A 16,362-nucleotide genomic window follows, 5' to 3' on the forward strand; every position below is an offset into this window, starting at 1 on the left:
GAAAACGTTTATTTTCATTGTACTTTCATAACTGTACGTTCACACTTTGTGTGTACCAGTCAAGTCCTTTTGAATGAAGTGAACATATTAAAGTAATAATAATAATATCACAATAGGAATACATGTTACACAGTTGTAGCTGTTGGATAAAACCAAGGCAATCTAACAACAGGACACTGAGCTCGCCTTGCCAATATACGAACTCGTAACAGTCTTTTGATCTTATGTCTGGCTGCGACAAATACCAACAGTACTGTATACTATGTACATATTCTCTCTGGCGCATGGTATCTTTTAAAGGGTGTGGAACTGATTGTGTCGCAGCCACAAATAAACCCTTTGATCTCCAAAACTTAGCCTTGCTTGGATCAAACAGTGTTTGACCTTTCTAATGTTCACCTGATTATTTTTAGGCAATGGTGGATGCCGGATACAGGTGGTAGCAACATTCCTGCCTTGAATGATCTGTTAGCTCCGTTAGGAATGGCCTTCAGTGATAATGTGTATGAAGGAATGTATTCAATTGGAGACCACCAAAGTAAGTGTTTCTTATTATCGTAACAAATCTAAACTGTTAACCCTTTCACTGCGGAGCATTATTCCCACCTCTGTGCGTAATATATATTTAAGAAAAACATAAGGTATTTTAATAAATTGCAAAAAAATACTAATTGAGATAATTGTGTAATTATTTTTGTGGTGTGTGATGGGCAAAGGGTTAGTCTACAGTTAGGTATAAAAAAAAAAGTCATTTGCATATTGATGACGTCATGTGACGTCATTACATGTATTTTGGATTTCGTGTTTTTTATCGAATCAATAATAAAAACTATATTTTCTATAAGAAATTCTTATGGAATATGTTTTTCCAACTGGATATTGATGAAGATATGTATAACAAATAAAAATATAAAAAAAAATTGAATTATTTTGATTGTTTTATAAAAATTATGCACAAATCAAAGTTTTGGGGCAAAATCGTGAAAATAATGACATTTTCCAAAAATTCACTATAGTACAAAAACCAGCTATTGTTTCAGAATTTTTTTTTTTGTGTGTTGTGATAAACACAATGTTGCCCTATTGGGGCTGGTAAATTTTGGTTACTTTCAAAATGGCCGCCATTACGCTACTCAAAACAACTTTCCAAGATAGAATACTATTATATATACTATACTATATATAATATAACTATAGAGGGCGCACGATTTTCAAGACGATAATACAACTATAGAGGGCCGTTTTTTTTTGCTGGAAACATTTTTTAATGACTTGCAAAAATATTCAAGTTCATCGAACAAATATAGAGGGTGCTTTATATTATAGGCAAATACGATTAAATCATTGTTTTGCCCATACCCGGTATTACCGTGTATACGTATTTCAACGACGTCTGTTTATACCCGGTAGTACCGGGTATACGCAGTGAAAGAGTTAAGGGTAATTTCTGTAAGTAATTTTACTTAAAATAGCCCAAAATGATCAATTGATACTTTCTCTTAAATTAAATTATAAGCTTCATCGTCATCATAATCATCAACATCATAATCATCAACATCATCATCATCATCATCATACATCATACATCATCAACATACATCATACATCATCATCATACATCATCATCATCATACTCATCATCATACATCATATTCATACATCATCATACATCATCATTGTACATCATCATCATACGTCATCATCAAACATCATCATCATACATCATCATCATACATCATCATCATCATACATCATCATACATCATACATCATCATTGACTACTGTCAACCTGTATCCAAAGGCAAAGGCCTCTCCCTAACCATTCTATTTTTCTATGAGGATCTATCTCTAAACAACAATATCAATTTACTAAATATTTTCTTCATTTTCCTTATAGCTCACTTTGCATCAGGCACTTCTATAGCAAAGTTCCCAAGCGATGGCCTCATCATCGGTCGTTCCCTGAAGAACCAAGGACATGAGGTGCTAACAGGTGAAACCAAGACACAAGATGATATTCCTATTCTAGGCCTACACCAACAAAACCCTACATCAGGACGTGTTGTGCTCTATGGGGATTCTAATTGTGTTGACAGCAGTCATTTGCAAAAAGGTATATTATTGTTAGATGCGAAGGAAAACAGGCAGTAAAAGTATGTTACAGAAGGTTCACATGAGCAAGTTTTTGTTAAGTAATGTATTATTCAGTAATTTGTGGTTCAGTTTATTCTGCACATATGTATACATAATGTATACACACATTTATAATTTTAATTATGAAATAATTTAAAATTTCATTTTCTTCAGAATGTTTCTGGTTGCTTGAAATGTTGCTACAATACACGTCCTTTAGTAATTTGCCAATTGATCTCAGTGATGAGTCAACAATAAGTCTACCCCCTTCAGGACAGTTACCTGAACGCATGGAAGGCAATCACCTGCATAGGTACTCAAAGGTACTGGACAGCCACTTAGGGGAGCCAAAGCCTAGGCCACTACCTGCTTGCCCTCACTTGGCCTGGGCTAAAGGGGAACCGTTGAACATATCGGCACCAAGGTAAGTGTCCATAACAATACAGTACAAGGTATGCATACTGCTTTATTAGGGTAGCTCTTTACAGGGTATAAGAACGTAACATGCCTACCTTAGATGCATTGTTAGAGTTTTTTAGGGTTAGGTGCTACATCAGAGATGCAGTATTAGAATGAACAGGTTCTTAAGATATAAGCAATTAATGTCTACTCCAGATTGCATTATTAGGGTATGCTGGTTCTAAGGTCTTTAGCATGTAGCGTGTGTACCCCAGATATGTATTATTTGGGTATGCAGGTTTTAAGGACATAATTAGCATATACAAGTGTGTGTACCCCAGATATGCATTATTAGGGTATGCCGATTTTAAGGTCATTAGCATGTAATGTGTGTACCCCAGATATGTATTATTTTGGTATGCAGGTTGTAAGGTAATTAGCATAGTGTGTGTACCCCAGATATGTATTATTTGGGTATGCAGGTTGTAAGGTCATTAGCATAGTGTGTGTACCCCAGATATGTATTATTAGGGTATGCCGATTTTAAGGTCATTAACATTATAGTGTATGTACCCCAGATATGTATTATTAGGGTATGCCGGTTCTAAGAACATTTGCATATAGTGTTGTATATCCCAGATATGTATTATTTGGGTATGCAGGTAAGGACATTAGCATATAGTGTGCATATCCCAGATATGTATTATTTTGGTATGCAGGTAAGGACATTAGCATATAGTGTACATACCCCAGATATGTATTATTAGGGTATGCAGGTTCTAAGGACATTAGCATATAGTGTGCGTACCCCAGATATGTATTATTAAGGTACATGCTGGTTCTAAGGACAAGCTTGTAGCGTGTGTATCCTAGATATGTATTATTGAGGTACATGCCGGTTCTAAGAACATTTGCATATAGTGTGTGTACCCCAGATATGCATTATTAGGGTAGCAGTCCTACCTGAGACTTTTAACATTTTTTAAAAAATAAAATGAATGTTTTTTTTTTGTATTTCAAGTAATCTATACCAACATCAGAAATTGCTATCTGTTATGGATGCAGGGCCTATGGTTGTGAAACAACCTAACGTCCAGCAGCGTAGCGGCATTGCAGTTGAAAGAGTCGATGACTGGGAACTACCACCAGGCATGAGTCACTCAAACCAATTGGACAACTCCAATGCCTATCCTTTAATTGCATTCTTCAGTACTGTATTAGTACTTGTATTCTTCTTCGTTCATGTACACAAGAGGAAAACGAGGCCAAAGCGACGAAAAGGACCACGGCTGAAACGCTTCACTAGGTTACAAGAACGCTTTTATGGCAAGTTTCCAAGTGTGTAATAAAACTCTCGATAATAATAATTAATACATGTAAATAAATAATAACTAGTATTTTTTTTTTACTTCTTTTAATATTTATTTAAGGATTTTGTAAATGTATCTTTTATAAGATAAATGTGCCAATATGAATTAAATTTTTTATACTGTTTTTCATTTCTCGAACATAATGTTAAAAAATTGTATGTAAAAAAAATATTATGTAATATTTTTTTTAATACTTGAATTATAAACCTATTGTTGAATTGATTCAAGATCATGGTAATATTTATATTGTTTTTCCAGTAGTCTTGCCTTCCTGTTTCATGTTTATATTCATTACATTGAAATATTGTCTCACAATGTCTGTCATATTGCAAATCGAAATAACTATTACGAAGGCTTTTTATTGGAAATATATTGATAATAAAATCAACCAGGTTTTTTTTTTCTCGTACACAATGTTGATTAACCACAGTGAAAATGAATGAATGAATTAATAATTAATATATAGTGTATTTCAATATTCATTGACATTACAATTTTTTTTAAATAGCTCAGCTACAAAACTACACACAGAACCGCACTTTTCACAGTCAACTGTGCATGTAAAATATTTTTTCTATCGGTACAGTTGACCGCATGTCTAATGAAAAGCAAAAAGAAAATGCGAATATTTTATCATCATTTCATAGTCCGGATGTAATCCTTCAACAACAATCATTTCTTTGCTTGAATAATTTTATTTCTAATAAGATTAGATTTAATATTGATGCTGCATTGTATGTATGATATTCAATACACATTTTATATCGTTAAGGTCTCTACACTACAGGGGAATCCCAGTTCGGACCTTATTCAAAATGGAGAAGGTATACTTTGTTAACCTTTTTATATTCAATTGTTTGTATGTGTTCAGATTAAATTTGAGCTTTCATATTTTGTTTGTAAATAGTGTGTATAACAAATTATGTATTTGTTATGATTAGTAATATATTTCATTTACCCAATTTCATATTTTCAATTCAATGTACAGTATATGTCAAATTTATAGTTTAGATTTTTGAATAAGTGACGTCATTTCGTGTACCAAGAATATCAAGAATAATCTACTAAGGCACCCAAAGATCCAATGATGGTGAGATATTTCTATAAGTGAGATATTTCTATTTTCACTTAAGTCAATAAATAGTTAAGGATTTCACATTTGTAAGAAGTGCAGAAGTACAATACAATAAAATAGAAAGATTGCAAGTCAAGGGAAAGTGAACAAATTAACTGTAACGTCATCAACCATTTAACAAAAGTTATCTGATTTGGTTTAATCAGGAAATACTGGATTTTCATAAATATTAATACAGTACAATTCATATACAGTTTAATATGAATACCGTAATATATAAAATGCAAATTCGGGCGTTGTAGTGTAATGAGGTACAGCAAATGAATATGTCCTCCCTTTAGTAGGTTTTAATTTTAATGTAATTTTGTATGAATATTTGTATTTTATTTTATGTGAATTCTTTCCTTATTTTTAATTGTGTAGGCCTACATTATAGGGTCTACATGATTCACAATTATGACAATTTTGGTGAAAATACAAATTTATTGAGTTTCATTGTCGAAATATTAAATGCTATAAAAATATATATTTTTTATACAATTCACAGTTTTTATTTCAAAGCCGCGTCGTGTAATACGATAAACCGTTCAACGTAGATCTATTCTTACATTTTTTGAACAACGAATTTTTCAAAAACCACACGATCATCGCGTATTTTACACAATTATCTCGTTTTATACACGACTATCGCGTCTTTTACACGAACGTCTATCGCGTCTATTTTTTTCCATATCAATAATCCTCTTTTAGGGAGCATTTACCTTTTAAAAATGTGTCTGTCACATAGCACTTGCTCCTCATTTATTTATTCTTTTGTGTTTTTATCGATTTTGGTCGAGTTCTACAATCGTTAGTTATCATCAGGAGCACATTTGGTTCCATAAATTTCAATATCGTCTTTTAGCAAGCATTAATCTTTTTTCAAATGTGTCTATTGTAGCACTTTTTACTCAAAGTTATTTTTGTGTTTTCATCGATTTCTGTAGTCTTTTCGACGAGTTCTACGATTGTTAGATATTTTCAGTAGGCAGACGATTATCGACTTATCATCGCGCGTCTTCACGACCGATTATCATATTTTGAGTGTGTCTTCGTCATTTAGGGTTTTCGAGTAATTTATGATATTGATTCCATATTGTAATGCCTCTCTTAGCAAGTATGTGTCTATTTTTATAAATGTGTCTGTTGCATAGAACTTGGTCCTCATTTATTTTTCTGTATTCATCGATTTTGTAGTCATTTCGTCGAGTTCTACGATCGTTAGTGGGTAATTAACGCCTGTCAATTATGTTCCATGTTCATTGTAAACACTTACAACAGTCAACCGACTAACCTGACTTTTTTTTATATACCTTGCGTCACATTGTACTAATTATAGGTCAATATTTAAAATCTAGTAGCTTTTCTCTCTCTAATTACAGTTTTTCAGACATCACAAAACTTATCAAGTACAATACACAAACATATTATTTTAATGGGTTATCATCATAAAGACATACAATGTACATATCAGAGAATACATTACCCCATAAGTACCGTGACTTGTGAAAATCTTGCACAAATATAAACGAAAACAATTTTTTGAGAGCTAATTATGACATCATACGAAGATGAGGCGATAATGATCTGTTAGTTCCTTCTTATTTGATATCGTACTAATTACAACAATCTAAGTCGGTTACTTTATTCAACCCGTAAATAGAAGTGCAAAGGTTTAATATCGGGATTAGGAACAACTACAGTAAGCCTATACTAGTATCAAAGTGTGATATTGTACCGTAGATCTACTCTTCCTTGAAAATACATACTAGTACGTTTTTGAAATTAAACCATTTTCTCTGAAATTTATTCTATATATACAAATATATAGCAGGCCTATACAAACATAAACAGAAAACTAAATATAGCTAAAATACAGATTTATACACAATATAAATTTACCGCATCAAGAAAATTATAGAATGTTCTAAAGCTCTGTCTACACTATAAAACTGTATGTGACAAAAAATGTTATGTGCCCATGCACACAATGTCAAATCACTACCACATTTTGGTACATATTACACTTTTTGTTATAGTCTATACAGGGAATAACAATTAGGCCTATAATAGGAACTTTTAAAAACCAAATAATTATCATACGGCTTTTGTGTCAATCTTTTGATAAACATTTTCTTTAGGCTTATACAATTATATTTGGAAATGAAATCAGTTCTTTGATGCTTTGATAAATATATTTTCTTCCCCATTTCAGCAACAATAACCATCGACATTTTGGTCCACTTTATTACATTTATTTTAAAAATATACACATTGGTACTAACTACACATTCCACAAATCCTTACGGAAACATGTATAATGAGATCTGTTTTCCGTACTCTACATTAAACTCGCTTGACCATAAATACATGGCAATATTCTTGTTTGAACATTTTTTAACATTCAGCCTGAGAACAATTTGGTCTTCTCAGCACTTTTTGCACGTCTTTGGACACTTGTTGTAGGCGTAGTCTGAAATGCTGCAGTAACTGTTGCCGAAGAACATGCATACATCGCTGTCCTTGCATTCTATGCAGAGAAGAAATCGTATGATCAACGTAAAAGCATAACAATATTTAGTAATTGTAATATTAGTAATCATATGATGAGTACATTTGTATAGCGTAACTTCATTTTATTTCTTTTTGTTTTTAAACAGTTGTAACAGCAAACCTATACGATTCCATCTTTTTTCTTATATCTATTTTCAATTTTCAAAGGTATAGGGCCTACATTAACTGTAGATGCAATCCTGCTTTATAAAAGTTAGATAATACTGTACAGTACTTACTATTTTTTGATAATTTTGAAATTTCTGTAAAAAAAGTAATAATCAATCATGTTTTTTACGTTATAAACGTTTAATGTTACGTTACTTGTGCAAGAAAGTATCATCACGACAGGATTACATTTCCTGCTTAGGACACGAGATGTGTGTTATTAGCAGAGTTAGGCCTACTATTTGGTATTATGTTGTGGTCAACAGCAAAGACTAGTCCATTAGATAGGACATTATTACAAGGTTTAAATGAGCTAGGTAGACCCTGTTTTGCATTTAAGACATTTTGCACCAGAATTGTATTGCATACTACACCTACACTACCCACATATTAAGTACTTACTTGTTTTCTGTTGTTTAGAAATATCTGTGAAAGAAAGGAAAAATGGGTTATTATAAACTAGACTAGACAGTCGTTGTCTCATGAATATTGGAGTGGAACTGTGGGTAATGTTCTTGTCATCCAATCCAGAGTTCAATGTTGTAACTCTCGACTGTTTCTACAAAGCCTCAAATGAGACATCATATTGTATACGTCTTATAATTTGCGAGTTTCTCTCTTTTGGATGCGTATGGGTGAAAAATAATAGTGAAACAATTTGTTCGTATTCTGTTGGTTTACTGTAGCAGCTAATTATTGGTTGCCTGTGATTCAATTTTCTTTTACATTGTTTATTGTGTTTCTATTGTTTTTGGTTAGTTGCTTGTTTGTTGTTTTGTTGATCATTTGAATCCTCCTGTGATTGCACATTTATATTATCGTTTTCTTACCGCACAATGAACACATTGCTGGACAGTTTTCAGGTACATACGGGTATTCGTCATTACACCAGTCTGGGAACCAGCCAGTCCAGCAAGTCGAGTCTTTATTTTCACACACTCCTGAGCAAAAGAAAGTATATAATAAAACATAATAACAATCAAAAAGTAATCTGACCGTTCACAGAAGCAACAATAACTGTATAGAGAGTTTAAATAGTAATACACCCTTGTGTAAATGTCTGCCTATACTATCAAACTTTATGTGACAAAATAGTGATGTGCCCATATGGACACAATGATGTTATCAACACTAGACCTACCCTATTTGAGCCATCTCACGTTTTTATCAAACTAGTTTGTTAGTGTAAACAGAGCTTTAGGCAGATGCATTAAAAAATATATTTGTGTGTCTATAATTGATCTTTCCTCTTTTTATTTTGTTGTAACTTAAGAGTTTGTTATAATATGTTAAAATAATTATTACAACAAGGTCTACTAAGTTATGCAAGGCCTGGTCAACCTCTAACGAGTTTCTAAATGGGCCTATTTTACTTACCATTACAGTCCGGTCCAAACGATCCGCCTGGACATTCACATTGACATGTCTTCCTGTTTACAGACCCCTTACCACAATCCAAATTACATTCTAAAATAAGAAATAGAAGTAGTAAAAATACTGTACATCAAAGGTAGGCAGAGATAATGTGCTTTTCTTGGTCTTGTCTAGTTAGATCAGGTTTTATGTTTTTTCATCGGAGGTTAGATTGGATGGTAAGTCATTGTTTCGACTTTTCTAGTAATCATTTCCATTCATCACCAAACCTAAGTGCTTACAATACATACCTGAGCAAGTTTTACCAGTCCAGTCTGCTTTGCATTTACATTTGCAAGTCTTTGGGTCTCTTACACCGCCGTTCTCACAAGGAGTGTTTTCACATTCTGTTCAATAGAAAAGCATAAACGTTTATGTCAAAAAGGTTAACTTGCATGTGTAAGCTAATAAAAAACGAATATCCTATTGTACTTACGGCATAGCCCACAAAGGGCGGGGCATAAAGATTCTACAGGCACATTGTCATCTTTCTTGAAACACCACTGCTGTGGCCATCCGTTAGCACATCTGTCGTCAAAGTTTCCGCAAGTATCTATAAAAACAAAATTTGGTTTATTTAGTTAACTGGAGTATATAGGAATAGGAATATATGGAATATTTTTCGTTATTTCATATAACACAACGCCAAAAAAAGAGTAATTAAGAATTATTTTTTTTTAGTTTTAAATATCATACAAGTACCTGAGCATGTAGCCCCCATGAAGCCGTTTTGGCAAGTGCAGGAACAATCACGTCTGTTAAAACTACCTCCATTCTCGCACTTCTTGATGGCACACTCTAAAGAATAGAAACATAAACTAGAACTAAGCTAGATTGGCGACGTCTTACTGATAATCATGTCTTGGTACGTAGTCTTTCTTGCAGATTCCATCCTTATTTTATATTTACTCAACCATTTTTTTTCTCTTTTAAATAGGCTAATATGATTGTTACTTACCACAGTCATTTTGTGAGCGATCACATGTACCTGAAAATAAGAAATACAAAGTAGTAATTGTAAATACACTAGTAGAGACAACTTTAAGTTCACACCTTTATAAGTTTATGTTTGACTGATACTAAAATATATGTTAAAATTATGTATAGAATAGTAGTAGGCCTATAGTATTATTTAAAGTAGATTATGTTGCATCCACTAATGCACAATTTCGGTCCTTGCCGACCTGTTTCTCTTTTTTTTTTTGGTTGAATGCATTAAAACTTACTGCATAATCCATTGCGACACGTTCCCTTGCCCGATGCACATTCTGAGCACTGATCACCGATCTTATAAGGACGCATGCCTCGTATGTTTCCACTGCAATTAATAAGAATAGATAGCTTGTTATGGCGGGCCCTTCAAACCTGTACACTATTATACACCTATGCTACTATTTGTGTTATAATGTATTGCAACATTCGCATGCACATAATCGCAGTCGTAGCTTCTTGTTAAGCCCGCACGGTTTCCAATGGGTTTCCTGGCTAAACAACTCTAATTTCAACAACCCTGTATTTTTTGTTATGACAGTTTGGAAAAAAAGTCTCCTGGAGAGGCCACATAGCCGTTAAGGCTAGTGGCTAGGCGGCCTTCCAATAAAATATCATACTAGTAGCCGAGCATCTAAACCACCAACCTACAGCTCTGGATTCTTCAATATTATGTAAAAACAGTGGTGTAATTAAAAGAGATCAGATTATCCTTACGTTGGTCCATAGTTGCAAACTAAGTATTTAGCTTCCTGCTTCTTTCCTGAGTTTTCAAGTTTCTTGCATACATTAACACCACACCCAACGTACTTGCTCTGGGCCCATGCTAGCTGTAAAACAAGCAGTCTATATTGTTATCTATCCATATTGCATATAAATGTTCTTCCTTGAATCTATTTAGAGGACACAATGTTTTAACACAACGGCTATAGTTCTATGAGAGGAAGTTTGTTTCTAAAGATGTCCCTTTAATGCAGTAGCTCACAATAATTATTTGCAAAAAGAACAATGAATAATTCATTATTGTAGGCCTAAATGGGTATCGTACCTGTGTGTAATGTCCACAAACTTTTCCCTTTGCACACGTGTTATCAGCCAGATTCCAATGAGGCTTCTCCCACCTAACCCACCAACTTGCCAATAATTCCGCTTTAATCTTTTTAGTTCCAAATGCCAAATTCTGACCAACTGTTGGGTATGGTGAAGTATTTGGTGGGTTACCGTGCTCCCATACACAATTATCTGCCCACTTTTGAGCCATCTCAGCTAATGAGTTGTCCCATACCTGTAAAATACATTACCAATACCATATTATTTACTACGATTGATATTTAATTGATACACGATAGGTCTCCACATCATTTTATGTCTTCACAGAATATGTACTGTTTATGATCAAATCCTATTCTTTTTTAAAGTTATTTTTATTCAGTATTATGCATATATGATTTACTATATTTTGTAGGTCCAACGTTTAAAACACAGCTTTTTGTGTAGTATCGTTTTCTAATATTATATGTATTTTAACATTTAAAATGTCTGGAAAGAATAATTAAATTGTTTTTAGGCTAACTAACAAGAAAAGGTATTACTGTACTTATTGTAAGATGTCAGCAGGTTTGTTAGGAATGCTAGTTGTGATTTTTTTTTATTACTATTAATGTTCTTTATTGTTGTCGAAAAAATTCATATTATTACCATTTCTTCCATATCTGAGGCAGGACCATCAGCCATAGCTCTGTATTTATTATGAATATTCAGCAAAGCCTGTTGTGTTTTACTAGATAGACCTCTTCGTTTCTTTGATGATCGTCGTCGCTTAACTACATCGCCTCCAACGTCACCCTTGAACAAACATAAAATGATTGATATAAAATGATATGAATCCTATTGGTAAACAAACACAATGATAGACAAATGATATATTAAATTAAATTAAGTCCTCCGAGAAAAAAATCCGTGCAAACTGTGTAGTTCATGTAAGGAAATAGCATATGCCTACTCGTTCTAATTGCCTTGATTTTACATAATATCAGCATTTAAGTCAGTCAAAACAAGGAAAGGGCGATATTGTAATCACTCGGTTAACAACGGCATTTGCCTAATTAAACCAACTTCTGTATTTAGATATTTAGACACTTCAACTAATAGCATTTCTTCAATACTCGTGTTCATAACCGGTAAACATTCAGTAAAATAGTAGCGATGATTTAAATTTATTTCAACAATAACCAAATATGGTCACATGGCATTATCAATCATATATATCTATCAGGTCAGTTTTAAATTAGGTTAATTAGACTATGCATTATGTATTACCTAATTGGATTACTGTATACCGTAATGATTAGTATCTAAAAAGTAGATCTTCTCTCACTCACTATATTTTGTATGAAAAACAGATTCATTTTCCTCTATAATTTAGCGTAAAGGCGGTCCCTAAATGCAAAGTAAGGAAACCTTTGTACTGTATTCCATCAGGAAGAGTAATATTACAAATTTACTCTTTCCTAATTCCACAATTGCAAATTAATGACAAAAGCCATGCGATGAAACATTACAAGCGATAAAGCTTGCATGAAGTTTCAGAGTATCATGACTTTATGTTGGCACCAGGAGCTACATTTATCAAATCATCTAAACTTTGTTTTAAATCAAGATCTTAGAGAAGGAAGTCCTACTCCTTATAAAAAAAGTAGTTTATGTATTGTATGTAGTGATAATAAAGCCTCGACGTTTTCCCTTAATTACTTCTTAACTGTCTTTACTTAAACCAGTACAAGACTCTAAATAAAAAAAATATGCAGCGCTTTGGTTTGTTTTTTTTTTTTTTGTTGGAAAAAGCACTTTATAAATCAATGCCTATAGTATAGTATAGCCAGCACAAGACTCTAAATAAAAAAAATAAGCACCAGCATTAAACGTATAAACTGTGATCAACTAATAAAATAATATTTGAAATAACTTACAAATTCGACATTATCAGTTAGCATTGTCCGTATATCTTCATTTCTTTTTGCTAGATTTTTCTCTAAAATGTCTTCTTCTGCAAAAACGCATAAAGCGCAAATAAATAAAACTTGAAAATGTAATCCTAGCATGTTGCGTTATTAATATTAGCTTCAAGATGAAAACCTGCGTTATGATGCAGGTAGGTATAATAATGTTTCTTTTATGTCGAAGTCAACTGCTAAGATAAGTTATGATTGGTCTACCCGTTTTGAAGAACCTCAACAGTGTGACGTTTTACTCTGACGTCATATTGGTACTTTAGATTCCCACTGATTTTTATAGTTCTGCAATTTCTTTTATATCTTGTGTTATTTTTGTAAATGGGGTGGTCATAATTTGTCACGATAGTTTACTCAATTTGCTTTACCCCTTTTACTGTAATTGGAGTGAAGTGTAGGCCTTATAGTGGCCGTTAACCCCTTTTTCTTTCTTCTGAGAACTGTGGTTCTGAAAATAAAATTGTCTAAACAGAAAATGTATAACTTCCAGGGCTTAAATATTTCCTTTTCTATTTTTGTTTCATTTATTTCTACCACGGTCAATGACGTTAAATGACTTCTTTGCTACTTGTAACTAGTTAAATTATTACCATATTTAATTTTCTAATAGGCCTAAATATATTAAAGCTCATGTGATCCTCGTGTTAAGGCAATATTCATGCAGGTTAATAATATAAAATAAATTTATTATTGTTTGATTCGTCAAAATGTGTGTTTTTTTCTTCTCTTTAGTAGCAGTAGATATCAAATTTAACTCCATAAGAAAAAAAAAGCTGTACCTGTATGTACACTTTTTACAACTGTTTGAATAACGATAAATCTGTAGTTTTGAAGAAAAGGTAATATTCAATTTAACTTAGGCTACCATATGAAAATAGAAAGTTTAGCAAGAAAATCAAGCTCTTTTTTTTTCTAAGAAAACGGTTTATTTTTGTTTTGCGAAGAAAAACCTGAATGATTTCAATTTCACTGTTAATTTTTACAGATGTTTTATTTTGGGTACTTTCGTTTTACAGTTAACAATGTCTCAGTCACTACATTGTAAAATCCAAATAAAATCAAAAATGTCAAAACACAGTACAAACAGTGTCAACCAGCGAAACAACCAATTCTGTGCCTCTCTCAGGGTCTTGGCTACTCAACTAGCAATATTCTTAGTGTTGGTGCAAATTGATATTTTAGGATATTGTAGGTTTTTATTGTGGAAGTTGTTGTATAATATTTGGAATACTTAGAAGGAGTATAAATAAAATAATATTATACAGGTTATTGTTTAATAAGAGTTGACTTGAGAGTAGTATAGGCCTACACTACTCAATGTGGGTAATGACATGCGTGGATAAGTGGCCTATTTACGCTTCAGTAACAATGACGTAATTGTGTTTTCCTTATTTTCAATTTGCAAATTAAAAATCAATTGTAGATTCAAGATTTAGTTAATTTTGCAGGTTTCACAGTTCCGGGCAAACAAGAAACTCTTCATGTTAGTATAGTGTTTTTTCTTACAAGATATTGCCTCTTAGAGAATACATTATTGCTATTAAACATTTGTTAAAACATATGTTTGTCAAATGTTCAAAATGTTATGAATGTTCTCATTTTATTTTTTTCTGAAATCTCAATAGACACATTTATTTCTAGTGGAGTACTTTCATGAAATGTTGATTTGTTAGATTAAAAGATAGACCTATCGGAGAGCAGGTCGAATTTGAGATATAAACAGTTCCTAAAATTATGTGTTTTAACGTGATTCATGCATTCTCCTTTTCACTGTTCCCTGGTATCATTGATGAGAATACTGAGGTAATTTTAATCCAATACTACTTAAACTGGTCTGAACAATCCTTAACAAGAAAGCAGCTCGCCTAACGCACGAAGTTTAGATGTTACAGACTGCAAATCAAACATTTGTTTAAACAAATTTAAATTTTACAAAAATTATATTTTCAGCCTAATGGTAAAACAACTGATTTAGTTAGAAAGTTCATGTATCCCATAGGGTATCCCATTAGTGCCCCCCAACAACACAACTTGGAAAAGTCAAACGGTCAGTAGCCTCTATCGTCGATAAGTGACTGTCCTCTGGGAAACCTTTCCTAATCTAGTAATCTATAGCGTTATCTATAAAAATCCATTCACAATTTAATTTTTTTTTTGTTTCAATTCAAAGGAAACCCAGATATAATGAAATGCTTAATACAAAGCGGACGTTACCACCTTCCTACAATCAGAATGTATCTACAACCAGGGCACCACCTGTAAACTAAATCAAAATAACGTATGCAAGCTAGCTTCATCACGCGCGCGTATCGCGTATTAGGCATATAGGCCTACAATTCAATCACATGATAAATTGTTATTTTCTCATTGGACTTTGGACCTAGGCATGCCGCATTTCGTAGAAAGATAGGTCTAGTTACTATTTCAGAGTGCGTACTAAAGTTCAGATTGTATTTTACAATATTTCGTTTCTCGAAATTAGATTTCTTTCCTCATAAAAATACTTTACAGTATTTTCTTCTTACCACGACGGGTTAAGTTTTTTCTTAATGTAAACAACTGATTCTTTGAATAACCTATTAATCCAACTAAGGGGGACGTGGGGGATTTAACTCCTTTTAACAAAAGTGCAATAGATTCTAGAGGTTACCGTGCCAACTTTGTCGACGTCGGTACATTCGTTATGACAATATAGCAGTGCGACATAGAATTGTGTGTGCAATTTATTTAATCACCCCTCCCCCGCTAATTTTTCAACTGCTAGCGTGCACACCTCTTACTAAAGATTTTGAAGAAAATAAATATTATACAATACAGAATTTAACACCATCACCATCTTCTTTCAGGTGAAATGTTTTGTTTTTCGAATGCATAATTAACATCATCGTCTTCATTAACTATGCCTATTAACATTAATCAGTATTACTAACATTAGTAACAATCTTAAATCGTCATCTTCATAGCTTTATCATATCATAACTACACCAAGATAGTTGAAATCAGCATTATTCTTTTTTATTTTATCACCAAGTTCTATCATTTATTTATTGACAAGTTAAGTTCAAAACATAAATTAAGTACAGTTGTATACATTATACTCTCTATGCATTATTATGTAATGATGGCAATTTATAAATCGTAACTGCCCCAGCAAGTGACGTAATAGAAAAGTCGTTATGATCGTCACTTTGCTTACGTCACATGTATATAT

The 16,362-nt window shown here is 32.8% G+C and overlaps 2 protein-coding genes across 5 annotated transcripts in view; one reads left to right on the forward strand and one right to left on the reverse strand.

The window, feature by feature from the left end:
- LOC144850407 (membrane-bound transcription factor site-1 protease-like) overlaps nucleotides 1-5,503 on the forward strand; it is a 41,555-nt gene extending 36,052 nt beyond the window's left edge. For all 3 annotated transcript variants that reach the window (XM_078707678.1, XM_078707680.1, XM_078707679.1), the window contains 4 exons: nucleotides 414-538; nucleotides 1,898-2,113; nucleotides 2,308-2,557; nucleotides 3,554-5,503. In XM_078707678.1, coding sequence (XP_078563804.1) covers nucleotides 414-538; nucleotides 1,898-2,113; nucleotides 2,308-2,557; nucleotides 3,554-3,878 — 916 coding nt within the window. In that variant the 3' untranslated portion in view covers nucleotides 3,879-5,503. The remainder of the gene's footprint in view (nucleotides 1-413; nucleotides 539-1,897; nucleotides 2,114-2,307; nucleotides 2,558-3,553) is intronic.
- A 931-nt stretch (nucleotides 5,504-6,434) lies between these two features.
- LOC144850408 (uncharacterized) lies at nucleotides 6,435-13,270 on the reverse strand. 2 transcript variants are annotated; one of them, XM_078707683.1, is made up of 14 exons: nucleotides 13,110-13,270; nucleotides 11,839-11,985; nucleotides 11,189-11,425; nucleotides 10,858-10,970; nucleotides 10,377-10,468; nucleotides 10,109-10,138; nucleotides 9,853-9,948; nucleotides 9,587-9,703; nucleotides 9,402-9,497; nucleotides 9,115-9,204; nucleotides 8,568-8,678; nucleotides 8,140-8,163; nucleotides 7,809-7,832; nucleotides 6,435-7,546 (listed from the first exon to the last, which is right to left on the reverse strand). In XM_078707683.1, the coding sequence occupies exons 1-14, from the start codon at nucleotides 13,239-13,241 to the stop codon at nucleotides 7,446-7,448; spliced, it is 1,410 nt and encodes a 469-aa protein (XP_078563809.1). In that variant the 5' UTR covers nucleotides 13,242-13,270; the 3' UTR covers nucleotides 6,435-7,445. The 2 variants fall into 2 exon arrangements, with proteins under 2 accessions (XP_078563809.1, XP_078563810.1); XM_078707684.1 differs by lacking the exon at nucleotides 10,109-10,138 and having other exon boundaries at nucleotides 9,853-9,974; nucleotides 10,373-10,468.
- Between the last annotated feature and the right edge of the window lie 3,092 nt (nucleotides 13,271-16,362).

Source organism: Antedon bifida, chromosome 8 (assembly GCF_963402885.1).
Source record: "Antedon bifida chromosome 8, ecAntBifi1.1, whole genome shotgun sequence".
Taxonomy (NCBI): domain Eukaryota; kingdom Metazoa; phylum Echinodermata; class Crinoidea; order Comatulida; family Antedonidae; genus Antedon; species Antedon bifida.